Genomic DNA, 12,936 nt, shown 5'->3' on the forward strand with positions numbered 1-12,936 from the left:
ATCCAGATGGCAGGTTTTGGAAATCGAGCCATTGTTTGGATTGAAAACAGCTTGTAGAATCTATGTACTTTCTCCCTCTAAAGGCCTTGTTAATTGTCACTGGCTTACTGTGTTGCTGTTATTATTGTTATTATTATATCAAGTAATACCGGGAAAGGGCTAAGGAAATCCAGGCTGCCCACACCCATGCTTTTCTGGTTCAAAACAGCACTACTTGCAGATCTGCTTGTACATATATCAATTTTGAAAACTATTTCTTGTGCAATCCAGGCAAAGTTAAGCAACTTTAAATCCCATCAAGTATGTGCTTAATCCCCTCAATGAAATAAATGAGATTAGAAGTACCTAGCCTCTGCTGGATGGAGTCCAGTGGTCTTGGGCTCTGCTTTCCACAAACAGCTTTTCTATCAGGGATTAGTGCCTGAATCTGCTAGTTTCCCGTTCCCGTTCCCAGCCCCCTTTCCTTCTGTAATGTCTACTAGGCTGTAAGTCTGTGGTCTTAGCTTTGTACAGCACCTAGGATAATGGAGGTGATTTCTAAACAATAAATAAGTGGGAGGAGGTTTTTGTTCTTTTGATCTGCTGTGCTTGGCAAGAGGAGTACAAGTTTCCTGCGGACACAAATGTAGAAGTGACCATCTGGCACCTGATGAAATGCTTGGCCTTGAAGGGTCACAAATGCTGCTTGTGCGGTGGGCTCCCTCCTCTCTGGAAATGATTACTTCAAATACCTTTGAAACGTCCTTTTTTAGTGGAGTTCAAAGTTACGTCTTCACTAAAGAGGAAACAGCGTACCATGGACAGCTCCATGCGAAATCATCCTAGCAGCACGATGGCTATAAAAAATGTATGTTGTTAAATGATGTCTTGGGCTTGCTTGACATGTGATGAAGTTCTCTAAACAGAAAGCATTTCTCCTCTGCAAGGAAGCAGCACATAAATTTGCCTATGTGACGCCAATGAGACTGAAGGAGAAGGGTTGTAACTCTGTGGCCAAGTGGATGGTTTGCATGCAGAAGGTTGTGGGAGTGTGGATGTGCACGTGTGAACATGAGTTTGGAAAACTGTTTTTCCATTTTACAACTGGTGCTGTGAAAGCCTTATGTGTTTGTTTGGTTCCTCTACCAGAACGAGAGAGAAAGAGATCTGCTGTTTCCAAGTTTAAATTAGCCAGTGTTTGCAAAGCCTGGCACTCTCCTGACATTTTGGACCTCAACTCCCATCAGCCCCAGACACCACAGCCATGTTGGGTGGAGCTGATGGAAGCTTTGATCCAACAATATCTGGAAGGCAGCAGACTACTCAAGGCTGGTACAAGCTAACACTTCTTTAAAAGAAAATCCATCTTTGGGGCAGCTTGGGTGAGAAGCACCTTAAGACTGGTGGCTATGGCTGTTGAGGTTCCTGCGTAATTTTGTGTGCGATTCTCTTGCTGATGCTTCTGTCCTTTCCCACAGAGTCGGATGGCTGAGAGCCTTCGTCTTTTTGACTCCATTTGCAACAACAACTGGTTTATCAACACCTCCCTCATCCTCTTCCTGAATAAGAAGGATCTGCTGGCCGAAAAAATCCGCCGCATCCCTCTGACAGTCTGTTTTCCGGAGTACAAAGGCCAAAACACTTACGAGGAGGCAGCTGTCTACATCCAGCGTCAGTTTGAGGACTTGAATCGCAACAAGGAGACCAAGGAGATTTATTCACATTTCACTTGCGCCACTGACACCAGTAATATCCAGTTTGTGTTTGATGCGGTGACAGACGTCATCATTCAGAACAACCTCAAGTATATTGGTCTTTGCTGAGGATCTGTGCAGATGAATCTGGTTTCTTAAGGTGATGTGAAACAGGCGAGCCACAGCTGCTTGCCACAGTGGAAACAATGGCGCAGTGCTTGGAAGACCCAGTCACGGAAGGGAGAAATCTGAAGTATGTTCACAGATCCCTTCAACTGCCCACACACCTTTTTGCAAAAACAATGTCTTGGAGTGTGCAAACCTCCCACCAAATGGCGAGGTTCTGAACTGTATGGAAGTGTTTTCACTACTATCACATCACCCACTGGCTCATTCCGTCTGTTTCATTCCCCCTCCCCCCCACGAGATAGCAGAGCTTACCATGTTCTATGTATAATGAGACAGATTGTTGTCCTTATTGTCCTAGAAACCATCATACTGTTGGAATGATGCAGAGCTGGTGAGTTGGGGAGAGGGCTGTGCTGCAACTCCCAACCCCCAAGAGGGAAGAGACCAGAGGCTAGAGAACAGGCATATCTGAGCAAAGGGTTCCTTTAACCTACAGTCTGGTACTTGACCTGTAGATCATGTACACATGGATCAAGCGTGCACAGGCACCTAACTTGCAACAAGTACAAAGTACATACTAGATACACACATTGTCTTTGCATCATGGTTTATCATGAATAATCTCTCTGTGGATGGAACTGATAGCGCAGAATCATCCCTGTGAGTCCCTGCCACCCTGACCAGTATAGCCCCTTCTGTCGTTCACAACTTCAACATGTGTGCAAAAAAATAAGAAATGAGTGGAAATGTTAAGTAATGACAAGGCCAAATTGTGGTCAGTGTTTCTTCTACCAGTGAGGAGTTTTATACATCAAAAGTCTTCTTTTACATCTTTTTTTGCCAAATCTTTGTGCTCTTTCACAAAAACTCTAAAAGTCGAATAAGTGGTTGAGTGTTGTTGGTTTTTTTTTAAATACAGATATATGAAGGTATACATTTTTTTTATTGTTTTGTGTCTGGATTTTGAGTGTGCCAACGGACAATCCTGTTCCATTGCTCCAAGGAAAATTCTGACCAGTATGGCAACATTTGCAACAGCCTTTCTAAACACAGGAGCCAATGAAACTGTGTACAATATAGCCTTTTAAGTCATTTTGTTTTGTTTTGGGAGGGGGGGTGTTTATTTTTTAAAAATGTGCTGTAACTATTAGGTGAACAGATGAGTGATATGAACAATACTTAAATGTCTTGATATTTAAATTTACAAAACTTAGTGGAATTTAAGGAATGGAAGTGATGCATTCCTCGGCTCCCTTTCATCCTGTATGCCAATAATACTGGATGGCATATTACTCTAGCAAATTTACAGCTAAGTTTGAATGCCTGAGAAGCTGTGTGTGAACTTACTGGATAATCTCACATGGATCCTAGGGCCAGTGCCCAGGCGGTTCCTTCTTCTCCCCCTTGTCCCTTGCAAAAGACTTCTTACAGACTTCAGTGTAAGCTAAGTGTGTAAATAAATATACATTCAAGAATCATAAAGCACATAAATGCACACACATACACACACTTGCTCTTACACTTACACACACACACACACACACACACACACACAATCTCCTCCTGCCTCCCTCCGTTCCCCAGTTGTATGAAGAATAGTGAGAATTCTCAGCCAAGGGCTCTAAGAAAAACCTAAAGAGAAAACAGTGAATGATAACAAAAATTACCGGCTGTCCACTTTTAAGAAAATAAATCTGAATGATCTTAACTGATTTATGGTGTGTGTATGTAATGTTTGTAGATCTTGTGATTCTAGGTTCCACACAGCTGGGTTCTTACGTCATTTGCTGCAAGTATGCGTTCTTCTGGCATTAAAAACCTGTTTAGTTCTGATTGCTTACGCGATGCGATAAAGCCAGTACAGCTACTGAATAGGAAATGGGGGACAATTCTGTTCAGAAAAAAGCTGAAACAGCTGGAGGTTAAAGGGTGTGAATAGTACTTTCTGGCAGAAGGGGGTTCTCCTGCTGCTTAGCCCCAAGGGGCACCTCTCATGAACACCTATTGCTACAACCATCTTTAAAGGAAGAGGAACGTTTTTCAGAATTGCTAGTGCCAGTGCTAGCCACAATCCTGTTGAATGTAAGGGACCAATTGCTGAGTAGAGTATCAATTTGAGGAGAGCAGCAAAACGACAAAATGAGCTGTGACACTTTGGAAGAGGTGTCCTTTTACTCTGAAGTAAAAGGCCTCAGAGGTCAGTGGAAGTGCCTTTGTCTGCTCTCTTCTCCTGGAACTGCAATCTACAGATTCTTGTCATTATTTTAAAATGAAGTGCTGAGCTTGTACCTGCATGCCCCTTGATAAATTGGGGGGGGGGGAGGACTGGAGCAGAAAAGAGGAGAGAGAAAGAGCACTTGAAACAGGATTGTGAAATAGCCAAGTTCAGTTTTTACTAAAGGAAATTAGCAGGCAAGTTCTAGCTGAATTCATGATGTTTGTTTTCAATAAAAGGAGACGGCCAGTGGAGGTCAGCAGTGACTGCCGGGAAGGAAAAGATCAGTCCAAACCACGTCTCTAATAAGAGTAGAAGCTCTGGCACAATTTGTTATAGGAAGAAGACTTTACAATGTTGCTCTTCAGGGGAGGCTTAGAGCAGAAGACCATGGCAGATTATCCTGGGAGGCAGTGAGGGTTCTCCCCACGCCACCCCCGGTACAAATATCAGTAGCAGATGGATGAGAACTTGCTGATCTGCCTGAATCCTAATGCTTTATTATGGAATCACCTTTCATGGGCGAAAGCTTCCTTCTTGAGATGTGTGAAGTAGATAGTGAATGAAGAATCTACGGAGATGGGCTACCGCTGCTTGAAGCTCGTGCCCAAACGAACCATGTAGGAGTAGGGATTGATTGAAACCACTGAGGTGAGTAATGTTATATAGGACTGTAGATTTGGCCTCTAAGGTTACAGCGCTTTGGGGGTGGGTATTCTTTGAGCCATGTTAAAAATCCCAGACACTCCAAAGCCAATTTTCAAGCACGCCAGGAGATAATTTAAACCACGGAATGCTGTGGTAGACAAATTGGGAGTGAATCTGACCTTTTTGCAACAGGGAATATCTCCAGTCCTGCATCTTTGGGAGAGTTCAGCCAAGACTGGATGATGGAAACCATAGCCATGTCCAGCACACTTAATTAAGAAGGAGTTTTACTGGAGGCATCAGGAGTATGCTTAAGAGAGACTGTGGCACAGGTGAAGCAGCACAGCTTCATGTAGCAATTTATCATTTATTACATCCTTCCTTTCTGCCTCAGTTACAGGCACAAAAGGTCACTTGTGTCATAAATCAATAAAGACAATTATTCCCTCTATTTCCAAAGCTCAATAGCAAATGCAGATCCTCATGTAGCCAAAATGGCACCATGGAGCATAAGACTCTCAGGGTCATGAATTTGAGCCCCACATTGGGTGAAAGGTTTCTGCATTGTAGCGGGTTGGACTAGATGGTTCTCGTGGTCCCTTCCAACTCTACAATTCTGTGATTCAAGACATGTGAGGAGGCAACAGCAAGCTGGGTGGGGGTACCCCAACCAAGGTTTACAAAAAAGTGCAAAAAGAATTTTGGGAAATCCCCAAAGCAGCTCAATGAGGAGGACCAAACATGCTGGCTGGCTGGAAGAGTGGACAGCAGCACTCCAGACAGCAACATTTTGTTGCAGAGTCCCTCTTGTTAAAAAAGAGACAGTAGAGAGTATAATAGATATCAGCCAATCAAATATCCAGCAAGTCACATGGCTGAAGAACATGGCAGCACATTCAAACATCTAGGCATGGCAACACAGCAAACTCCAGACAGTCTTGGGATGTACAGCAAAGCCTCATGTCGTTGGAGCTGGTCCTTTAGGTATTCCTGTCCCTACCCTGTTTAGTACAAGGCAGATAAATTCAGGATTTGTGGATTGCATTTCATATTCTCTAGCAGTCTTGTTTCAGTGAATCCAATGAAAACATCTGCTTGGTGTTAATCTTGTACAATGTGCCTCCTTGTTAACAGGCTGCTCAGCCTCAACGTTGTTTTAAATAAGCCCTTTAGCCCCTTGAAACTTAAAGCTTAACTCTGGATGCAGCTGTGCAAGGTAAGGGCTAATGCCAGCTGTGCAAGGTAAGGGCTAGTGACACAGGAAGTGAACAACTGGGGGCGGCTGTGTCTCTTTATGAACAGGAGGAGGGGAACTAACCCTCCTTGTCACATGCAGATAGCGTGCAACTTATGCGGGAGTTATGTTCTGGGGATCTCGCCTAAAGCCAAAATCACATATAGTTAAAACACATTGGGGTAAACACGGAGAGGGATCACAGAAGTCTTTGTTTCTTGGACATCCCTCCTCCTCCTCCTGCCCCCCCCCCCCGTTTTTGCCATGTGTATAAAGCTGAATGTGCACAAGTTAAATGTGCATAACTTGTGGGCTTACTGTATAAGCAAATGCTTGACTTTATACCTGGTTCCTTTTTGCATATGGAGAATCACAAAACTTCTATTGAGCCATCCGCAATGCCTGGAGACAGTCAGGTTGGGCACCCATAGTAGTGACCAGAAGAGGAATGACCGCTGGGAGGAGCGCAGAGAGAAGAAACACAATAGTGCATCTGCAGCAGCACAACCAGAAGCTACCCCAGCTGCAGCAAAACATGTATCTCCTGTATTGGTCTCTACAGCCACAGCAACCTTCCAACAGTTTGACTTCACACCCCCCCCCGCCCGCAAGGTGCACTCCTCCATTGTCTCCCAAGACATAGACAGATGCCAACAACAACTGAGAACAAAGCACCATTCTGAAAGGCACGGTCTCCTCTACTGGCCGTGTCATCATCATCAACTGACATTAGCAAAGGGTTAGGAACCCCCTAGGGACGCGGGTGGCTCTGTGGGTTAAAGCCTCAGCACTTAGGACTTGCCGATCGAAAGGTCGGCGGTTCGAATCCCCGCGGCGGGGTGCGCTCCCGTCATTCGGTCCCAGCGCCTGCCAACCTAGCAGTTCGAAAGCACCCTCGGGTGCAAGTAGATAAATAGGGACCGCTTACCAGCGGGAAGGTGAATGGTGTTCCGTGTGCTGTGCTAGCTCACCAGATGCAGCTTGTCACGCTGGCCACGTGACCCGGAAGTGTCTTCGGACAGCGCTGGCTCCCGGCCTTTAGAGTGAGATGAGCGCACAACCCTAGAGTCTGTCAAGACTGGCCCGTACGGGCAGGGGTACCTTTACCTTTTTAGGAACCCCCTGCCTGGGGTCTGCACACACAACTCTGCTAATACAGTTGTACCTCGGGTTACATACACTTCAGGTTACATACGCTTCAGGTTACAGACTCCATTAACCCAGAAATATTACCTTGGGTTAAGAACTTTGCTTCAGAATGAGAACAGAAATCGTGCAGCAGCGGCGCTGCGGCAGCAGGAGGCCCCATTAGCTAAAGTGGTGCTTCAGGTTAAGAACAGATCTCCAGAACGAATTAAGTTCTTAACCCGAGGTACCACTGTAAGCCTGAGCTTTTATTCAGTTTGGGATGTGCAAATACTTTTCCACTGCACTGGCAATCTCCTGAGCGGCGGGGGTAGTCACAAACACACACAACACAGAGCTGGTAAACACCTTTGAACACTGATACTTTTCCTGTCTTTAATTCAGGCTTGTAAATAGTCACTTGCCTGGTTGCCTGTAGCAAGAGAAAAAATCTCCCCTAGGCGACAGAGTAGGTAAGCTATTGTCCGTCAGAAGAGGAAGGTGGGCTTGCTTTTATTTGGTAGCTCACTGAGTGTTCACTAGCAACAAGGAACCAGATCACATGCTGTATGAACTAGAAGTGTGAATCATTCTTTATGCAGAAGCTTAGAAGAGCAATGTGTGATGTTCTGGCACCACCAAGAGACAACTGAACTTTACTACTACATAAGATACATTTCTTGCATGGTGCCGTTAGTCTACCTGGCTCTTTACACAGTGGCAAAGAAAAAAAAAAGGCAAAAAGCCATCCCTGCCCTGAAGAACATCAGACCTATATTGAAATCCCACTGCAGGGCTGGGAGGGAATTGGGAACCATGAGAGGGAGGGAGGGAGGATGAAGTAACAAGGGATAATGTGCACAGGCAGCAATAAACAAGTAAAATGGATCACAGACAATAGGGTTGCTGGGTTTTTTTTTAATCTGTTACTGCATAACCTTACATAGTGTTTGTACAACAACCTTGTAAACATAAGCCAGTATTATTACCCTTAATAATACACTTGAGAGGCCAAAACTGAGCACTTTGTCTAAAGACCACAGTGTGGACTGGATAATTCTAGTTGATCTCATCTTAAGTGTCATACTACATCGGCTCAGCAAAGGCAAGGACGGTTCCTTTCACTCAAAGAATTTTAAGAGAAAGAAGCAGAGGCAAAACTGGTTTCTAACCTGAAGTTCATTGCACACTCAAAATGCTCTCCAGCACCACCAAATCACAAAACCACAGGACCATAGGGTATTTCTAAGCTACACATATGTAGAGCACTTTAAATGGCAAGGCTTTTGTCAAATTATCGTGGGACAGCTGAAAATAAGACCCATGCCCCCAGACAGAACCAAGATTCCCTGGAGAAAAGGAAATTGCCTCTAAATGAGTTGAAGCAGCCTGTTCAATAGCTGTGGGAGGAGAAGTGACCCAGTTTGCCACCCTCTCCTCCCAACCTTCCTTCAGACCACGGGGGGAATCAAAGGAAAGGTGGGGGGCAGCTGCCCCCCTAAATCAAGAAAATAAATAAAAATAACTAACAGCTCGGTTCTGTCCCCCTAACATAAAGCCTGCTTCCCCAACATAAATCCTGGCTATGCTTCAGGCATTCTCAATCCACGCCACATAGTGTGTGGGCCACATACACAGACCATGGCTACACAATAGTAGCTCCAGTTGAGTCAAGCAAGAAAGCCAGGTCACAAGACACAAGGGGGTTAGGTGAAATCAACATGAAATTCTAGCCTTTACTTGGTTATGAGCAGAGCAGTTGAGCAGTCAGCGTTGTAAATCTTATGAAATTTAATCCACCTTACCTAGAGGCAATTCTGACACGAGTTTCAGTGCATAATGCATATTCCACCGGCAGATGTCAACAGGATCATCCAAAAGCTGTGCCAGAGCTGGAATGACTCCATTTTCTAGGAAGCCGGTCCTGCATTCAGAAAATGTATTGGTAAGAAGTGGTTTGTATAAGCACAATATTAAACTCCCCTATTCGAACCTGGGAAAATATGTCGCAGAACAGAAGAATATCCCTACTCTAAAACATTTGCATTAAACTTCAGCAAATCCCTACCTGCCAACAGAATGTGTTGCCATAATATAAAGAACCTCTGTTGTTTTCTGTCGCACGGTGCTGTCTTCATCTAAAAGCAAAGTCTTCAAATTATCTAGAAATCCTGAAAGACACATTTTTTTATAATTTTTTTGGTGCCACACTTCAACAGACATCTAGGGCAAAATTATAATACACTCATTAAACCACCACAGTAGAAAAACACACACAGAAGGCAGTGGTAGAATTAAAAACAGCCACGAAGTAGAATGAAAGCAGTTGCCTCTGAAACTCATCAGAGATGACTATATATTGATTATTTAGAGTGCCCAATGCGCAAATAATATTCACAACATGAGTATGGTTCTGTTCCTTTATTACTGTTTTTGTTCTATTAGCTATTGTTATTTTGATCTTTGTAACAATGATGAAGATATATTAATTGAAACTGTTTTAAAAATATTTGCAACCTGTATAAGAATGATCTCCAGGTGAATGAAGTTTGGACACACACATTTTCCTTAACCGTGTGCAAAATAAATATTGAAGTGGGTTGCCTGCTCATGTGCTCTGGAACAGTTTCCTGGGATGCCTCCTGGAATACTTCGGTATCTACTATCATTACAATGTCTTTTAGGTCCTATGATTTATGTACCGTAAGCTCTCCTTTTCAGCTCAAAAGGTTTTTCAAAAGAACATTAAACATTGCTTTGCTGGATCTGACCAAAGGTCCACCCAGTCCAATGTAGCACTTCCCGCAGTGGGTGGGATCTGCCATCTGGTACTGCTAGAAACAGACTGCCTCTAAATTTGGACATCCTGTGCATTAATTGCACTTTTCATGTGTTCATCCTGAACCTACTTTTTGCAGCAGTACGGTACACATACATACTAGCACAAAGGATGCAAAGACAAATAGGAGGGCAACCAAAATGGTCAAAGGCCTGGAAACGATGCCTTATGAGGAACGGCTAAGGGAGCTGGGCATGTTTAGCCTGGAGAAGAGGAGGTTAAGGGGTGATATGATAGCCATGTTCAAATATATAAAAGGATGTCACATAGAGGAGGGACAAAGGTTGTTTTCTGCTGCTCCAGAGAAGCGGACACGGAGCAATGGATCCAAACTACAAGAAAGAAGATTCCGCCTAAACATTAGGAAGAACTTCCTGACAGTAAGAGCTGTTTGACAGTGGAATTTGCTGCCAAGGAGTGTGGTGGAGTCTCCTTCTTTGGAGGTCTTTAAGCAGAGGCTTGACAACCATATGTCAGGAGTGGTTTGATGGTGTTTCCTGCTTGGCAGGGGGTTGGACTCGATGGCCCTTGTGGTCTCTTCCAACTCTATGATTCTATGATTCTATGAAATAACATTTTGCTGGTATTTACTCACAGTAGGATATCTCTGTAGCTTTGTGATATCCTACTGGAAATGTAGGTATTCTCAATTTGGACCCTTGTTCCATGAACTGAATTAAATAAGGGGTAGGCAAACACCCATCCTTGCAAATAAATAAATGATCCAACCCCAAACAACTGCTGCACCTTTTTCCTTTTCAAGAAAACCATTTTATAGCCTGATCTGAATGACTACCAAATCAAAGTTTGGAAGGATCTAGCGGTTTGCTGACCAACCACAGTGCCCTGTGACAATGTGCTGCTAGCTTTGCAGTAGGGCCGGTGGTCCCCAGCATGTGACTGCAGAGGTCTGTCCTGCCGCTCACAGGTTCTGCCCCCTCCACATTGCTGCCTTTCACCCTTCTGAAAGTAGGCATGGGAGAAGCATTCTACCTACTGTAGCCTATAAAATAGGCTAAAGTGTGGACTTGGTTGTATGCCAATTTATCCAGTTTGCAAGTGTACCCATAGACCCAAAGAGGTTGGTGATCAAGCCTGTATGTTAGGGCCATTGGGTCACCCCTCCCCACTTCCACTGGAGCATGTATCATGAACTGCCCTGTGGGAGGGAAGGAGGCAGATGAAGAAGCCATCCAGGCCTGCTATAGTTTGACTATCCCACCATTCTGACCTCTAATAGGGCCATTTTTATCACCCACTGCCCTGGGGGAAGGATTCTAATGGCTTTGTATATGTTGACATTGTGGATTGTTTATCCCACCCCCAAAAAAGTTGAATATTACCGGTACTTGTACTCCACCTTGGAAGGACTTGTATCCTGAAAGGTGGTATATAGATAAGAGTAAAAGGTAAAGGGACCCCTGACCATTAGGTCCAGTCGCGGACAACTCTGGGGTTGCGGCACTCATCTAGCTTTATTGGCCGAGGGAGCCAGCATACAGCTTCCGGGTTATGTGGCCAGCATGACTAAGCCACTTCTGGCGAACCAGAGCAGCGCACGGAAACGCCATTTACCTTCCCGCTGGAGCGGTACCTATTTATCTACTTGCACTTTGATGTGCTTTCAAACTGCAAGGTGGGCAGGAGCAGGGACCAAGCAACAGGAGCTCACCCCATCACAGGGATTCAAACCGCTGACCTTCTGCCAAATAAATAGCCAACAAGGTGCAATCAGTAGAGCACGAGGCTTTGGATCTCAGGATTGTGGGTTCGAGCTCTATATTGGCCAAAAGATTCTTGCATTGAAGGGTTGGACTAGATGACCCTGGTGGTTCCTTTCAACTCTATGATTCTATAATTCTCATGTTCCGTCCAGGCAAAAGTGGCATCTCTTACCGAGTCTAATGGCTTCGTAGACATTCTCTGGGTCGTGCACCAAATCACACAGAGCCATCAGCGCCCGCTGCCGGGTCAGGAGGTCGGGGTCTTCCAGCTCCTCGTTCAGTTTTGGGAGACCCCTTCGGCCATAGGCAATGGGAGCTTTCGTGGGGTCGATATCAGGGGGCAGTTTGGAGGAGATACGGGGCAGCAGCGCCATCCCAAGTTCCTTCTGTACCACAGCAGCCCTAAAAAAGGAAAGGGGAAAAAAGCTGCTTAGGGCAAAGGGAGGGAAAACAAGAGCAGCAGTTGTATGTGTCTTTGCTTCAGTTCCAAGACACACGCACCAACAGGACATGTGTATTTTTTTGGAGCGGGGTGGGGGACACCTGTTGCAACTGAAAGCAAGACAGGATTTTAAAGGTAAGTATCTATCCTTCTCCCCTCTAACCCCCACCCGCGATTCAATAGAAGCAAACAACAATAATATTAACCCTGAAAGAGAAGCACGAATGAAAAACGTGGGAATTCTTGTTTAAAAATTTAAAATAATAATAATAATAATTTAACACCGAAATGAACGATAGCAACTGGGGAAAATATATTACTTGGTGCACACACGCAAAATAGAAATGGCAGAGGGGGAACCCGATAAACCCAGTTTAGCAAAGTGGGGAGAAATGTCAACTCCGAAAGCGGCCGATTCGCCGCCCTGCCTAGGCCTCTGGTTGCTAAGCGACCGCGACGCCCTCGCTCCCTACGTCCAGATCTGTGAATACATAACTACGCACGCGGGAAAAAAACCCTCTACGAGGTGTCGCCGGAGTCCGATTGAGCGCAAATGTCGTAATTCCCGCAAGTGGCGGCTGGGCAGGATGTGTCGTGGTGGGGAGGCCAGGCGAGAGAGAGAGAGAGGTGGTGGCCCTCAAATGCCAGTCTCTGCAGCCCGCGCTGCCCCTGCGGGAAACCCAGACAGCTTCCTCCCCACTGGCGCCTACAAAATTCTTTGGACTACAATTCCCATCAGCCCCAGCAAGCACTGCGGCGGTCTCACCAGCCCTGTGCTCGCTGAGGCTGATGGGAGTTGTAGTTCTAAGTACTTGCAGGGCTCCAGGTTGGGTAAATGCTGAACGCTCTTAATTGATTGCGTTGCGTTGCGTTGCCTCTATAGTTTCTTCCAAAGCTCAGGGTGGTG

The 12,936-nt window shown here is 45.2% G+C and overlaps 2 protein-coding genes across 5 annotated transcripts in view; one reads left to right on the forward strand and one right to left on the reverse strand.

Annotated features, from left to right (window-relative positions):
* The window catches only part of GNAZ (G protein subunit alpha z), a 42,629-nt gene extending 39,115 nt beyond the window's left edge, over window positions 1-3,514 (forward strand). Inside the window, exon 3 of the mRNA XM_083417905.1 lies at window positions 1,458-3,514. Coding sequence (XP_083274031.1) covers window positions 1,458-1,802 — 345 coding nt within the window. The 3' untranslated portion in view covers window positions 1,803-3,514. The remainder of the gene's footprint in view (window positions 1-1,457) is intronic.
* RSPH14 (radial spoke head 14 homolog) overlaps window positions 1-12,744 on the reverse strand; it is a 62,629-nt gene extending 49,885 nt beyond the window's left edge. Inside the window, exons 1-4 of one of the 4 annotated variants that reach the window (XM_083417913.1) lie at window positions 12,533-12,744; window positions 11,760-11,989; window positions 9,093-9,195; window positions 8,830-8,948 (exon numbers count right to left, since the gene is read on the reverse strand). In XM_083417913.1, coding sequence (XP_083274039.1) covers window positions 8,830-8,948; window positions 9,093-9,195; window positions 11,760-11,961 — 424 coding nt within the window. In that variant the 5' untranslated portion in view covers window positions 11,962-11,989; window positions 12,533-12,744. Of the gene's footprint in view, window positions 1-8,829; window positions 8,949-9,092; window positions 9,196-11,759; window positions 11,990-12,235; window positions 12,496-12,532 lie in introns of those variants that run through there. The other 3 variants (XM_083417916.1, XM_083417915.1, XM_083417914.1) reach the window with 3 other exon arrangements.
* Between the last annotated feature and the right edge of the window lie 192 nt (window positions 12,745-12,936).

The sequence above is a fragment of the Podarcis tiliguerta genome (genome assembly GCF_965153285.1).
Source record: "Podarcis tiliguerta genome assembly, chromosome: 16".
Taxonomy (NCBI): domain Eukaryota; kingdom Metazoa; phylum Chordata; class Lepidosauria; order Squamata; family Lacertidae; genus Podarcis; species Podarcis tiliguerta.